The sequence below is a fragment of the Salvelinus fontinalis genome, chromosome 2 (assembly GCF_029448725.1).
Source record: "Salvelinus fontinalis isolate EN_2023a chromosome 2, ASM2944872v1, whole genome shotgun sequence".
Taxonomy (NCBI): Eukaryota; Metazoa; Chordata; class Actinopteri; order Salmoniformes; family Salmonidae; genus Salvelinus; species Salvelinus fontinalis.
In genome coordinates this window covers 27318719-27335096 of record NC_074666.1, presented here as the reverse complement: position 1 = coordinate 27335096, position 16378 = coordinate 27318719, and the positions used below count along the sequence as shown (strand labels likewise).

At 45.9% G+C, this 16378-nt stretch overlaps 1 protein-coding gene across 2 annotated transcripts in view; it reads right to left on the bottom strand.

The window, feature by feature from the left end:
* Positions 1-16378, bottom strand: part of LOC129815395 (neurofibromin) — a 69016-nt gene that overhangs the window by 9626 nt on the left and 43012 nt on the right. For both annotated transcript variants that reach the window (XM_055869193.1, XM_055869202.1), the window contains 16 exons: positions 11059-11491; positions 10465-10805; positions 10104-10306; positions 9831-10024; positions 8076-8216; positions 5731-6010; positions 5303-5517; positions 3350-3411; positions 2956-3097; positions 2456-2557; positions 1902-2042; positions 1628-1754; positions 1412-1543; positions 1108-1243; positions 772-929; positions 419-544 (listed from right to left, as the gene is read on the bottom strand). In XM_055869193.1, coding sequence (XP_055725168.1) covers positions 419-544; positions 772-929; positions 1108-1243; positions 1412-1543; positions 1628-1754; positions 1902-2042; positions 2456-2557; positions 2956-3097; positions 3350-3411; positions 5303-5517; positions 5731-6010; positions 8076-8216; positions 9831-10024; positions 10104-10306; positions 10465-10805; positions 11059-11491 — 2933 coding nt within the window. The remainder of the gene's footprint in view (positions 1-418; positions 545-771; positions 930-1107; positions 1244-1411; positions 1544-1627; positions 1755-1901; positions 2043-2455; positions 2558-2955; positions 3098-3349; positions 3412-5302; positions 5518-5730; positions 6011-8075; positions 8217-9830; positions 10025-10103; positions 10307-10464; positions 10806-11058; positions 11492-16378) is intronic.

Genomic DNA, 16378 nt, shown 5'->3' with positions numbered 1-16378 from the left:
TAACCAGGGTCTGTAGTGAAGCCTCTAGCACAGCAATACAGTGCCTTAGACCGCAGCGCCACTCTGGAGGCCCAATATAACTTATAAAATGCCTCATGAGCTTAGTTCAATTGTTTTACCCCACCAGGACCCAGAATAAGGTTGTTTTACTCCAAAGTAAATGTAAAGAAACACTTCATTGCCTCAGAACATGGTTAAAACTATAAATTTGATATCATGGATTGTCAGTTCTTGAATCAGTGGCGGTCTATAAATTTGAGATTGGTTAAATTTCTCCAGCCCCATGCCTCAGCTTTTTACCGAAACAGTGGCAGGGAAAACGCTTTATTATTGTTTCAACTACGGATTGCCCCTTTAACATCAGTGTCAACAGCCACAATCATTGTGTAAGTGTCTGGTATACAGGAGAGAAACTGACCTGGACACTCATAATCGTTCTCCGCCACCCTCCTCATCTTTGGAGGCGTGGTGATTCCAGACTCCATCTCTGGCCTCTTTGGTGCTTTACTGTCTGATATCAAGTGATCAAAACTCTTCCTAGTGCCTGGTGAGCCAGCGTTGAAAAACTCATGTTAAACAATGGGGCATACATACACAGGTCAACTCCCCATACGTAAACTAGTACATACCTGCATGGATATTCTATGGATATCCAAGTCATCCTGTATGAATGTGTATAGTCTAAATACCTCTCAGTTGTCACATGTTAAAACTCCTCTGTTGGTCAGAGGCCTGGATCTAGCAGTAGAGAATGACTGACAGGTGTCCTACCCAGCAGTTTCTTAGTGTTTGCTTGGGAAGGCTGGCCCATGTCCAGGCTCATGGACTTCCGTGTGCGCGGGCTGATCTGCCCCCCCGTGGGGTAGTGGACCACTAAGTAGCGCTCCGACACCTTGGGGGACGTCCACGGCTGACTCTCCCTAAGAGTTCTGACACAGAGGGAGGGGAGGGAAGAACAAAACATTCTGAAAGGTGAACACATACACATAAAATTCCTCTTTGACATTGTTCGATACAGCGAGAGACAAATTCTGCTTAGTCAGCTGGTGCTGCAGCTACTCTATCAGCCTCTACATCAACTCAGCAGTTAGCCCTGTAGTCATTCACCGGCAGCTGGGGTCGCTGTGGTGCACAGAGTACGTGTCCATGGGAACATTCTCCATGGTAACATCTGAGAGGAGCAGGGACTTCCTGTGCTTGAGGCTACAGCGGCTCCGGACCTCCTCTGAGACAGTGAGGAGAGCTACACAGACATTTCACAGGTCAATTCAATACTACATCAGTCTATTTTCTACACAGAAACAGTTGCCATGCGAATAAAGAATATCATTGTTTAAAGACAATATGAACAATCCTACTATGGCTGAAAAATAAAAGTATGGCTTCATTGTGGAGCTCTCCGTTAACTCACCTGCCAGGTAAGCCACACTCTGGGTGTTCACCTCAAACTTGTCACAGTTGAGGTGTTTTCCCACCAAGGCCAGCAGTGTGTGGAGGATCCGGATGGTCCGCGCCACTGTGTTGGGGGAGGGGTGTCTGTACCCTAGACAGAGAGGTGGGTGGTTAGATAGAGCTAAACCATGCAGTCCCCGGCCGACCCAAGGCTTAGACGCCCCCATCTACTTACCTTTCAACAGATGACCCACTAGTGCAAAGTTGAAGTTGGAGTTGAAGTTGAGGCCCACGAAGTGGTCCATCTGTTTACAGTGCCACTCCAGAGGCTTCCTGATCTCCATAAACACCTCCTCTGGACTCTGGACAGGGAGAAACGGGAGGAACACACACACAATTCAAGTTAGGGAAAGATAATGAAATCAAAGTGAAACTGTAAAATGTTTATGGAAGACAAACCTTCTGAATGGGTGTGTCTAGTACCGTGTGTATGTTTGTGTGTTTAGTACCTTGTCATTGAAGACCCTGAGGCTGTCCAGTGTGTGGAGGTTCTGCTCTAGCAGAGCGGTGCCGGCAGAGTAGAGGTTGACCTCATCCAGCTGGAGCACAGCCACGGCCACCCAGAACAGAGCCTTGTGCATGGGGGAGTCCTGAAGGAAAACCACAGACTATTATTTACTCTCACCACCACTACTGTCCAACACACAATCACCATCCAACACACGCACACACACAAACTTAGGGCCTTGTGCATAGGCGAGCCGTGGAGGGCCAACAAACACACTTGCAGTCAGAGCGAGTCTCACATGACCATTTACTGCCAACATCCATTGTCACTCAGCAGCCAATTCACCACATACAGGCCAGGGCCAAAATAACTTCCCTCCTCTCGGTCAGCCTGCTTCAAACATGTGGGTTATACGCAATAGAATGTGGTTCGCAGGCGCACACACACACACACACACACACACACACACACACACGAGGAAGTTAGCTCACCCGAACATTTAGCACATCTCTTAAATTAGCCTTTGAGAGTTGCCATCTGTGTGTTTGTGTGTACCTTGTTGAGGAGCGGCTGTAGCTTGGTGAGAGCAATGACTGTGGCTTCTATTAACACCTGGCTGTTGTAGTTATCAGGTCCCTTTAGACAGCTCTCCAGACCCTATGGATCCCAAGACAGCTGGTCAGTTCAGTCTGAGCAGCACAGGTTATACAAACAGACCCTTTCAACAGACAGGATCAGACACCGTACAACTACTCCCAATACTTGTAGCAGAATCTATTTGAAAACGTGCGAAGTTACCACTAGGAGTAGTGATGTTCATACGGACTTAGAATGTCACTTAGCAGATAAAAAAAGTACACAAGATGCAAGCGCAGTTACTTGAAGTGATAGAATAAATGTTGTGTGTTTTTCTCTGACAAAGACACAGTACAAGATACACTACATATACATGTGACAAGATAGTACAGTCATTCAGGAAGTGGTTTCCATGAGATGTCCTAATTCTGGGTATAATATGACGTAGCGAGCAGCAGGGTAGAGTGATGGACACAGACCCGGTCTATGCTGAGCAGGGGGCTGGCCTTGCTGAGGATCCTGATGATCTGTTTGATCTGGCCGTGGGTCACCCTCTTACTGATGCAGCCAAACACCACCAGGGCTCTGGGCTGCAGGGACGGGTTGTACTGGAACGCAAACCTGACGGAGGGAAGGGAAAGGGAACGAGGAAGAGACGGAGGGAGAGAAGAGGGAATGATGAATACAATCCATTCACACGCATGTCTTATAAAAGCCAATCAAGTGGTCTGAAGCCTCTTTACATTGCTCTGACATCATCCGAAAATATGTACGCTAAGCATCAGGTAATTGATTTAGAGCAGACAGTGTGGTTGGCTCCACAGAGTCAGTGTTAGTTAGAAGAGGGTAAAAGGTGGTGTGAGTTTACCATACCTCTGAGCCAGCTCTGTCCACTGGTCCAGCCACTTACAGCTAGGAATGTCCCTCATACAGGCCTTGTGGAGGAGGGGAAACACAATTATGAGCATGTACAGTACCAGTTAAAAGTGTGGACACACTTACTCGCTTAAGGGTTTTTCATTATTTAGACTATTTTCTACATTGTAGAATAATAGCAAAGACATCAAAACCATGAAATAGCACATAATGAATCACGTAGTAACCAATCTACCAAATCTAGATATATTTTAGATTCTTCAAAGTAGCCACCCTTTGCATTGATGACAGCTTTACACAGTCTTGACATGCTCTCAACCAGCTTCACGAGGAATGCTTTTCCAACAGTCTTGAAGAAGTTCCCACATATGCTGAGCACTTGTTGGCTACTTATTTATTTTTTTACCTTTATTTAACTAGGCAAGTCAGTTAAGAACAAATTCTTATTTACAATGACGGCCAATTTTGCGCCGCCCTATGGGACTCCCAATCCCGGACGGTCCTTCACTCTGCGGTCCAACTCATCCCAAACCAGTTCGGATGATTGTGGAGACCAGGTCATCTGATGCAGCACTCCATCACTCTCCTTGGTCAAATATCCCTTACACAGCCTGGAGGTGTGTTGGAGCATTGTCCTGTTGAAAAACTAATGATAGTCCCACTAGGCGCAAACCAGATGGGATGGTGTATCGCTGCAGAATGCTGTTGAAGCCATGCTGGTTAAGTGTGCCTTGAATTCTAAATAAATCACCAACAGTGTCACCAGAAAAGCACCCCCACACCATCACACCTCCTCTTCCATGCTTCACAGTGGGAACCACACATGCTGAGATCATCCGTTCACTTACTCTGCATCTCACAAAGACACAGTGGTTGGAACCAAACATCTCAAATTTGGACTCATCAGACCAAAGGATAGATTTCCATTGGTCTAATGTCCATTGCTCGTGTTTCTTGGCCCAAGCAAGTCTCTTCTTCTTATTGGTGTCCTTTAGTAGTTGTTTCTTTGCAGCAATTCGACCATTCACGCAGTCTCCTCTGAACAGTTGATGTTGAGATGTGTCTGTTACTTGAAATCTGAGAAGCATTTATTTGGGCTGCAACCTGAGGTGCAGGTAACTCTAATGAACTTATCCTGAGGTGCAGCAGAGGTAACTCTGGGTCTTCCTTTCCTGTGGCGGTCCTCATGAGAGACAGTTTCATTAAAGCGCTTGATGGTTTTTGCGACTGCACTTGAAGATACTTTCAAAGTTCTTGAAGTTTTCCGGATTGACTGACCTTCATGTCATTTCTCTTTGCTTATTTGAGATGTTCTTGCCATAATATGGACTTGGTATTTTACCAAATAGAGCCATCTTCTGTATACCACCCCTACCTTGTCACAACATAACTGATTGGCTCAAACACATTAAGAAGGAAATAAATTCCACAAATTAACTTTTAACAACGCACACCTGTTAATTGAAATGCATTCCAGGTGACTACCTCACAAAGCTGGTTGAGAGAATGCCAAGAGTGTGCAGAGCTGTCATCAAGGCAAAGGGTGGCTACTTTGAAGAATCTCAAATAAAAAATATATTTAGATTTGTTTAACACTTTTTTGGTTACTACATGATCCCATATGTGTTAAATCATAGTTTTGATGTCTTCACTATTATTCTACAATGTAGAAAATAGTACAAATAAAGAAAAACCCTGGAATGAGTAGGTGTGTCTAAACTTTTGACTGGTACTGTATTATACCTGTATTGTATACTTGTACTGTATTATATTATGAAAAACATATTTTTTAAAACAACTTTTAAAGTCTAGACTGGATTTGTGTGAAGGCAAGTAGAATATTGAATTTGGTTAGTGTTCACCGAACATCTAGACCGGAACAGACAGTAGTGTCATGCTATAGTGATGATGTAATGGTAAGTGATTATGTTAGTGGGGTGATCTCCTGACCTCCATGATCTCCAGCAGGGCCTCAGTGACGGTCTCCAGGGAGGAGAGGGCGAAGGTCTCCCTCTCGTAGGAGCCGGGGGAGAAGGAGCGGTCGCGGTAGCTGGAGCGGAAGGCGATGACCGCAGCAGACTTGACCTTACTGATGCCAAACAGCAGGTAGAACTTAGGCAGGGAGAACTCTGTCAGGCTCAGCCTCAGGACCTGCTTGGTCTCCTCTGGAAGAGAGAAACACACATGGGAATAGTTATCACTGAGTCTCAGCAAGGCTATACATCAAGAAAAAAAATCTCTAGCTATCCAACTGCTTTCAAAACACTGAATCAACACGACACTGATCAACCCTCTGCCTTTTAATCATGTTCACTTCTCCCTATTTCTGTCTGTCTGTCCTCAGTCTACAGCCAGGGTGCTGTGTGTGGCTTCCTCACCGCTGAAGTTGAGCTGGGAGCAGGTACAGAGGGAGTGGATTATGTTGATGACCAGGCCGTGTGTGGAGGCTCGTAGGGACAGGGGACCGGTGGCCACCAGCAGCGTGACCACATGGAACAGGTAGGGCAGGTGAGTGGCCACGTCCAGAGAGTTGTTGAAGGACAGCATGAGCATGTAACGGGCCAGGATGGCGATGTCATCCCACATCAGGTGCTGCTCCAGGGTAGGCGTGGGAGACAGACACGTCTTATCGATGATCTTACACATGCGGATGATCACCTGCCACACAAACACAGGTCGGGGTTAAGGTTACATCAAAGGTCAGGTATGTTACCACATTTTACATCCTATCTATTATCTCTCCCTTCCACCCAAGGGAAAGAACAGAATGACTCAGGACTCTCATGTCACCTAGCATCTCTGGGAAGATCCATTATCCCTCCTGTTTTTAAAGGTTACAGGCAGAACTGGGAATGCATCAAGTAATGCTTTATATCCCAGTCTGGTGTTGATCCATTGTACAATCACAATATCTCGTTCAAATATTTTTTATTGAACACACACAGGAATGGTGTATAGGTATGAAAGGCAGGTATACAATTTTTAACTAAACATAAAAGAGCAGACAGAAATAAAAAGATCCAGAGTTCTGGGTACAAAACAATTATTACAAAACAAGACATACAAAACAAGGACAGGTAGAAAGAAAGAGGGTGGGTGTCACCCCCCCCTTATTCCCCCCCTTTATCCCTTCCCCTTATACCCCTCCCCGCTGCTCGGGTGGCGGTGCCAGCACGTGCTGCCCAGAGGTGGATTAAAATATTACAATGGAGAGTGCGTTAAAAAGTACAAATTCACAGCGCCGAATGGTCCAAGTAAGAGAGGAAAGGCTGCCAGATCTGATCAAATGTTAATAATTTATTGTTCAGAATATATCTAATCCTTTCTAAGTGTACAGTGTTTGCCAATTCGCTGAGCCATAATTTGGTAGTGGGCGCTTCCCTCTTTTTCCAGAACAACAAGATTAGTTTTTTTGCCGAAATGAGACTGTAAGAGATGAGTTGTTTTTGGGGGTTGGTTAGTCCGATTAGGGAATCAGACACTCCCAGGATTATCAGAAGCGGGTCTGGGTCAATTGAAGTCTCCAGAACTTCAGAGAGGATCCTAAAAATTCCACACCAGTAACCATGCAAGCTAGAGCATAGGGCAAAGCAGTGGAGAAGTGTACCCTGTGCAGCCTGACATTTATCACACAAAGGGAAATATCCTATGCAGTTTGGTTTTGGAATAGTGTAATCTGTGTAATACCTTGAATTGTATGAGCCGATGTCTGGAGTTAATGGAGCAGGTGTGGATATACTCCAAGCTATCTTCCCAGTCTGCCATCGAAATGTCAGTCCCTAGTTCTTCCTCCCATTTTGCCTTAATGGCCTCTGTAGGGGGTGTGCTAACCGATTGAAAAGAGTCATATAAACGAGATATCAGTTTGTCTGAGGTGGGGGATGTTTTTATGCATCCACAATCACAATATCTAAACGTGTGTTCAGCTTTTTGCCTTGACATATGAGAATAGATAGAAGAGAAAAGAGACGTCACCCCGACAGACTGGCCTTTGTATTCAGAGGCTATACTCTTCCTGGCACTAGATCACATGATCAGCATTGTACATTTTTTAAAATTATTTCACCTTTATTTAACCAGGTAGGCCAGTTGAGAATAAGTTCTTATTTCCAACTGCGACCTGGCAAGACTACTTCATTGGGCAATACATTAAACTCCCTCTTTCTTTCTGAGAAATCAGCTCAACAGTCAAAAGGAAATGATAAATAACGCAGACCACCAAATGACAGAAATAGTTGTGACACAAACAGCACTGTTGTTGAGAGGTACTGTGGTCATGTTAACTGGAAGAGTTGTTCAACGTCAGCGTGCCAGGGTAGGCACTTGGATATGTGTCTGCCTGCATGTGCAGTTTGTGAGATTTAAAAACAGGCTTCATTCATACTGTAGGAGTACAAATCCTAATCTGTAACAATATGTAATATCATCTATAACATTGGATACTGTATTAGCTACTATTAATTCAGTGACATTACAAGATCACAACTTGCCATAAGGAAGTATAAGGAATGCACAGAACAGACTTTTCATGGCATTTGATAGGAAAACGGACATACGTAAATCCTTTATTCATCTGTAGAGGATCTGTATTGATGCTTGCAGCAGATATTCTTGTCTAGACTCAAGTCACAGAATCAACCTTTGAAGGGAATAGCCTGTGCAGGGTTCAAACTATGAAGGGAATAGCCACAGTGGTAATTCCTGAGGTGTGTGTGTTGCTTACCTTGCTGGACACCAACTTGACATTCCCTGAGGCCAGAGCCACAGCCGTGTCGGCCATCACCTCAGCCTTGATAGATCCCAGGCCTCCTGTAGCGCTGGTCTTGATGAAGCTGTCCAGCACCACGTCCAGCAGGTCCGTTATCTACAGAACAAGGAAGCAACAGGACCTCAGCTCAGAGACTAAATCAATTCCCCTCCATTACTAACTCGTGTATTTGTCTCAAGTCATTTCTATTTCAGAATGCCAGCATCTTTTTCAGTCAGACCACAACATCCCGCTCAACAGAAACACGCAAAGATACGTGTTTCATGATTTTCAGGTGGCTAGCATGATAACAGGTTGAGATCTGAAAAGTACAGGGACACTGACAAAGAGAGTTATTTGTAATACCTACATAAGGGGATAACACACTCTCATAATATCTGATAAGGCCTCTATAACATCCTGAACAGTGAGTCCACTGAATCCTTCAACCATTTTCCAGATCCTAAATCAGCAGTAAAATAAAGCCAACAGCAGACTGGGCTGATGGATGAGTACTGTACAGCCTCAATAACAGCAGACTGGGCTGATGGATGAGTACTGTACTGCCTCAATAACAGCAGACTGGGCTGATGGATGAGTACTGTACGGCCTCAATAACAGCAGACTGGGCTGATGGATGAGTACTGTACGGCCTCAATAACAGCAGACTGGGCTGATGGATGAGTACTGTACGGCCTCAATAGCAGCAGACTGGGCTGATGGATGAGTACTGTACGGCCTCAATAGCAACAGACTGGGCTGATGGATGAGTACTGTACGGCCTCAATAGCAGCAGAATGGGCTGATGGATGAGTACTGTACGGCCTCAATAGCAGCAGACTGGGCTGATGGATGAGTACTGTACGGCCTCAATAGCAACAGACTGGGCTGATGGATGAGTACTGTACGGCCTCAATAACAGCAGACTGGGCTGATGGATGAGTACTGTACGGCCTCAATAACAGCAGACTGGGCTGATGGATGAGTACTGTACGGCCTCAATAACAGCAGACTGGGCTGATGGATGGAGTACTGTACGGCCTCAATAACAGCAAACTGGGCTGATGGATGGAGTACTGTACGGCCTCAATAACAGCAGACTGGGCTGATGGATGGAGTACTGTATGGACTCAATAGCAACAGACTGGGCTGATGGATGAGTACTGTACGGCCTCAATAGCAACAGACTGGGCTGATGGGTGGAGTACTGTACGGCCTCAATAGCAACATACTGGGCTGATGGATGAGTACTGTACGGAGTCAATAACAGCAGACTGGGCAGATGGGTGGAGTACTGTACGGCCTCAATAACAGCAGACTGGGCTGATGGATGGAGTACTGTACGGCCTCAATAACAGCTGACTGGGCTGATGGGTGGAGTACTGTACGGCCTCAATAACAGCAGACTGGGCAGATGGGTGGAGTACTGTACGGCCTCAATAACAGCAGACTGGGCAGATGGGTGGAGTACTGTACGGCCTCAATAACAGCTGACTGGGCTGATGGGTGGAGTACTGTACGGCCTCAATAACAGCAGACTGGGCTGATGGATGGAGTACTGTACGGCCTCAATAACAGCTGACTGGGCTGATGGGTGGAGTACTGTACGGCCTCAATAACAGCAGACTGGGCAGATGGGTGGAGTACTGTACGGCCTCAATAACATCCAATATACTGGTTGGCTGATACATGGGCCAACACCCACACAGAGCAGAGAAGAGAGATCCCCACCTGTCCCAGACTACCCCAGATCTTAGCCTGGATAGAGGGGTACATCTGCTTCTCGTTGATGGTCATGGTGATGAGCTTGTCCAGGATGGCAGTGACCCGCTGGCGCTTGGCGTCGTCGTTGTGCTTACAGAACCTCACCAGGTTGAGCAGCCAGGGGGTCATGTACTCCAGACACAGGTGCTTCAGCTCAATACCTACACACATCAGAGAGGATGTTACAACGTGTGCGTGCACACACACGTGTGTGTGGAGGGCAGGAACAAGGATACTGACTGGATTTGCTGAAGCCAGAGATGCACTCCTCCAGGAACTCCAGGGTGAGGTGTGGTTCGTTGGCGGCCAGCGTCTTGCTGATGGACACTATGAAAAGCGTGTTGTTGGCAGGGATACACAGCCCTGAGGTCTCCAGCAGCTGGCCTTCTATCTTCAGGTTGAAGGTGCAGGTTAAGGCACACAGCAGGTTGTAGGCTGCAGACCTGCACACAGCAGACAGAAAGAGAGAGGGAAGGAGAAGAAAAGGGTCATTAGTAAGCATAATCCATGTATGATTCAAATATCCCTAAGAAGACTGTCCGCTCTCATAGTCCCACCAAAATCTAAACATGTATGACTATTTTCCTCAGCTGTGTCTGACCTGAGGCTGGGGTCAGAGCTGCCCAGGTTGAGCAGGGCGATGTTGAGCAGGGTGCCTGGCACGTCTTTGGGCCTGATCTTGGTGTGCTGGGGGATGGAGTCTGGCTGGGACAGCTCCCAGCGCGTCCTGATGTGGATGATGGAGTGCACGATGCCCTCACACTCCTGGTGCATGAAGGTGAGCGGTGTGCCTTGGTTGGCAATGGTCAGGGTGAACTGGTTCTCGTCCACCAGGCAGATCTCCTCGATCTCCGAGGCGTAGTAGATGTCGTTCAGGAAGACCGACTGGCCCAGGACCCGGGTCCGCTCTGCTGATGTCACCTGGACCGCTGTGGAACCCACCTGGGTACATAAACAGAGACATTGAGAGGGAGTTACTATGCTAGCTGGCACACAAAATGGTACCATTGTTCAAAAACGTTGACGCTCCCAACTCCAGACCACATATGCCTCCTGGGGACAAGGATTCAATCTGTCTCAGCCATTTCTGTCATTCTTGTCTGTGTCTGACTTACTTTCAATGATGTCCCACAGCCCCAAGAATATGTAAGAAATGCATTACATTCTGAATCTACTGACTCCCTCATGTCCTAACCTTGATGGAGACCTTGGTATCCTTGTGGGCCAGTTTGAGGGCGTTGTGGAACACCTTGAGGTCCTCCTCCAGGGCTAGCGTGGCCGCAGGCAGCTTCTGCTGGTCAGGCTCCACGTGCTCCGCTAGCCGCGCCGGGGAGTCAATGAACAGCAGCTTCTTGCTCCCCTTCAGGCCTGTCAGCAACCTCTCGTGGTACTTGGTGTACTCCCTCACCCACGTGTTGCAGTTGTAGATGTAGATGGCCGCCACATTCTCGTAGGCGAAGCCCGGGAACACCACGAACCACTTGGACAGGAAGTCGGTCTTGAAGCGGTTGCTGGGTCCGGCGTGGGTCAGGTCCACAACGATCTCATAGGGCTTGGCGTAGTAGGGCTTCAGGGTCAGCAGCACGTGGTAGATGAGGAGATCACCATTGATCTGGCCAGTCTTAAATCTGGGAGGGTAAGGAGGGAGAGAGGGAGGCAGAAAGGGACATCACAGAAGCAGTTTTAAGTCCTTGTAAATTGAATAGGGTGCAGGGGACAGGAAATGTGTGTGAGTCATGCCAACCTGATTGAGTCACAGTTCAACACTTGACTCGGTTGGAAAATTATACACTGACAGTGTGGGCTAATAAGCAGACAGCCAGCATGTTTTCACTTCCTCTCAACCCCCCACCTGTTGTTGTGTGCTAACCATAGTACTACTGTACCATAGTGCTAACCATAGTACTACTGTACCATAGTGCTAACCTAACATAGTAGGCGTAAAAAGACACCTGAGCGTAGTCCCCACATCTGTTTTTCAGGGGAAACAGAAATTTGGTTGAAAATATTGGATCCCTGAAAAATGGAAACATCCACTTTCTTCCAAACCCACGGAGAGTGCCATAGTGCTACCCCTCTGAGTGACCAAGCTAAACATCACACAGGAAATCAAGTAACTAGCTTCAAATAAATCAGCAAAGGAGAAGTGAGAGAGGAACAGGAAACTGGTCATTACTGAATGAGTATGCTGACGTCGAGGGTGTCTTTCACACCTCTCTTCTCATAGGCATTTCTCGTTTCTGAAACTGGTCACACATACGACTGGGCTTTTTGAATCTCTGCCTGGATTCTCTCGTGTTAGGAAGTACCACACAGACTGGTCAACTCCATCAAGGTAAGTGATATCAACATGTTCAAGAAAATAAACAAAGTTTGAAAATAGTCTACCTTCACAGGGTGGAGGGTACTGTGTTGAACTGAAGGACAAGTATCCCTGAGGGAAGTGTTTTTTTGTAGTGTATTATTTTGAGATCCTAACAATAAGGAGATTCAGTCTTGAGATTTTGTACATCATACACATACATTATAAAATCCAGTTTATATTGACCAGAATCACTTGATTTAAATTTCTGGGAGATGGAAATTGCACAATGAAATACAATTGTATTTGTCACATGTGCCAAATACAACAGGTGTAGACCTTACCGTGAAATGCTTACTTACAAGCCCTTAATAAACAATGCAGTTCAGTAAATAGAGTTAAGAAAACATTTACTAAATGTTTTAGTTTTTAAAAGTAACACAATATAAACAATAAATGAGGGGGTACCGAGTCAATGTGCGGGGTACAGGTTAGTCGAGGTAGTTTGTACATGTAGGTAGGGGTAAAGTGACTATGCATAGACAATAAACAGAAGTAGCAGCAGTGTAAAAACAAAGGGGTAGTCAATGCAAATAGTCCGGGTAGCCATTTGATTAATTGTTCAGCAAAGGCAGTTTTTTTTTATTTAAAAAAATTAAATAAATGTATATACTGGTGTAAATTGGAAGTGAATATTGATCATCAACTCTCAAATGCATTCTGGGCAAAATAAATGAATAAATGGTTTAACAAGAAAGCTAATTCAATGAATTAATATATTTTAAATCTCAGATTAATACCAATCATCATTGTCACTCAGATCTCGGACTGCTGATCAAATGACATCAGACAGTATGGAAACTGAGACTCACACATGAAACCACAAAGGAACTCAATGTGTAAGAAAAAGCAGAACTTGAGACTATAATACTTAGATGGTCACCAGTAAACCTCACTATGATCTCTTTTTTCCCCTTTTCCCATAGAAATATGAATGGCTCCCGGGTCTGCCTCTTGCTGTACTATGTGGTACTCATGGGAACATCAGTACTTGCTAATGACGGTAAAATTACTTCTGATAAAAGCTTCACAAGGGAGCCTGAAAAGGGAGCTGAGGCTAACCCTAACGCAACCATGGGACCTTCTGGAACTACACATTTACCACAATTCAACAGTTCAACACTTTTTCCGGCAGAATCAACAACGCCAGCTACACTCAACACCAGAGAAACATCTGGAACCAATAGCCCAGTGAACACCAACAACACACCATCCAGAGCCAACACCAAACCTAGTGCCTACCCTCCACTTAAGGCCCAAACCAGCCCCACGTCCAGCCCCTGCATTGACTGTCTGTTGGATAAGAAGGAGGCCACCATCCTGCTGATGGTGGCAGGTGGCCTGGTGGTCCTGTGTACCATCCTGCTAGTCTCCACCGTGGTGCTGTCATGCCAGGTGTGCCACCTGAAGCGCCAGCCCCGCATCAGCAGCCGCCCCACCCGCAGCAACGTAGACCTGGTGAGTGGTACTGGGTACTGGGGCACTGGCCAGAGGACCAAGGAGAGGCCTGACTCTGAGCCCAGTGAGACCAGCCTGATGATGGCAGAGCTCAGACAGACCCAGGAGGGGGAGAACGGCAAGACAGACAAGGGGCAAGGGAAAAATGAGATGGCGAAAGACACACCCAAGAAGGAAGAGAAGAAGGAAGCCACGGAAAATGGGGCGGCAGCAGCTGCAAACCCTAGCCAGGGGAGCCCAGTCACTACCACCACCAAACAGCCTGCAGAGCCCTCTGACCCCACAGCCACAGCAGTCTCTCCCCAATCACAAGCCTCTAGCGACGTTGTTGTGGTGGTGGGGTGAGGGCTCTCACATGGTGACCTCCTCCTCAGACCTTGGACCAGAAACAAGCTCAAACCACTGGCCAAACTGTCCTCAGCTGCCTACTGATGATGGGAACAGCACAGTTTTATACAACAGCTTCTATTGGCATGCTGTAGAGATTTGCTTTTGCACTGAGTGTTTGCTTAGAGTGATTGTTTGGTTTTGTATTTTATTTTCACATTCTCATTCAAAACGTATGAAATAATTACCATTATGATCATGTCTATACAAATGAATGTACCACAAGAAGTTGAATATCATGTGAATGTTTAATATTTGTATGAATGTATTTTTGTGTAACAAAAATAGTTATTAGTTCAAATGTATAGCCATCATCAGTGTCACTGATAAGAGGAAATGACTCCTGTTTTGTCTAGTGGTTGTATCACAGCTTGCTTGTTGTCACAACTCATCTGACATTTCCCTCACTTCTCCATTTTTAGACATTCTAAATTCTGCAAAATTACAAAACAGAACCAACCAGCACTAAACTGTAGTATCAGCTTAAGTAGACAATTTAAAAGGAACTGTTTTTAAGCCACAAACCCTCTCACAATGTTTTCCTACAAGTCAACATCACTTCCTTGGTCTTTTCGATACAGTAAAGAAGAGTTCAAATGTTTCTGCTCTAGCTTTATCTGCTCTTCCGTTTCCAAGCCTTTCTAACAATAAAGACTTAGGACACTTCCTGAGTGTTTCTCTGCTACTGTGTGTCTGAGAGACAGCTAATTGCATGCAAGTGTGCATGTGGATTAATTACAGCGAGAGGGCGAGAGAGGCTGGGCATTAGTAAGCAGTGTGTCTGTGGGGCAGTAACACCTGTTTTCACTGACCAGAGAGGGGAACTACAACAAAGCAGCATAACACCACATTCAAAACTGCTGCACCCCCACCGATCCGTTTTATGTTCCCATCCTCTTTCTCAGATATTTATTCATCTACTTATGGCTGACAGCATGATGAACGTGTGGATTTATTGCATGTCAAGTCTAAAACGGGTTGTCCGTGAAGAGGGCATAATACTGACTACTAACAATTTCAAACCAAAATCAAATGTTATCCATTACTGCAATACGTATATGGGGTACATAACTATTATAGCAAAATATGAACATCTTTGTGGCAGAAAATAAATTCTCTTCCGTGGTGCAATTAGTCAGTGGATTTTCATTGACAGTCCTAGCTGAATCCAGATACATGGAAAGAGGATTGTGTTGGGAGAGAGAGAGAGATTGAAGACATTTCTTTGAATGATAGTGATTATGAAACATTGGAGTCTGCAGCCCCCCCCTGCTCCTCGTCATCAGTAGCTACGGGCCGCTCTGCACTGCATCCCTACTCCTCTCCTACACCCCTCCCACTTTCCCCTCTAACTCCCTCCCTAACACACACACACACACACACACACACACACACACACACACACACACACACACACACACACACACACACACACACACACACACACACACACACACACACACACACACACACACACACACACACACACACACACACACACACACACACACACACTCCCAGTGTTAAAATGCAGAGCCTGCAGTGGATGCTCAAGCAGTAGGAGCTTATACCATTTAATGCTACCTGCATCACTGGACCTAAAAGGGCAGACTAAGAGACATATACTCTTAATGGTCCATCCTTCAGAGGAAAACAAGAGGGATCAACGACAAAACCAGGGGGAACAGAACAGCCTCAGAAGGTAGGAAAGGAAAAGCAAGAGGGCGTTAAAAACAGTGAATGAGCAAAAAAAAACATCAAACCCTAGAAAATCCCTCTTCAGCAAAGCAGCTGCCACTCCAGTGTTTTAGGAGACAGAGGATAGAAAGCAGCCTTGGGCTGAGGACCATAAAGAGGAGACAAGTGACTGGAATGCAAAGATGAGGAAAAGGTGAGTGTGTCTATTATCTCTCACACACACACACAACCCCCCCCCCCCCCCCCCCCATGGAATCCAAGACAAGAAAGCAACAATGCACACACACACAAACATACATGACTAGGTGCTACAGTAATTGAATCTTTGCACTACTCCCTGTGCATCATTTCTCTGACTACGCTTGCTACGGGACTGGCCGGTGTCCCAGTCCTCTCCTTGGTCATTAACAAAACCAATCTATTCAGCCAGTTCTAGTAGGAACAACTCCCTGCTCAATAGCTGACACTCACTGATTGGGCTTATATATCGAACAGGCTAATTAACATCAGTGAAATGGGACAGCAGGGAAGTCGCACCTCTAGTGATGTACAACCATCTTCTAAAAGGTATCCTCTACAGCCTAATAGCCCAAGCCAATCAGAACATCCT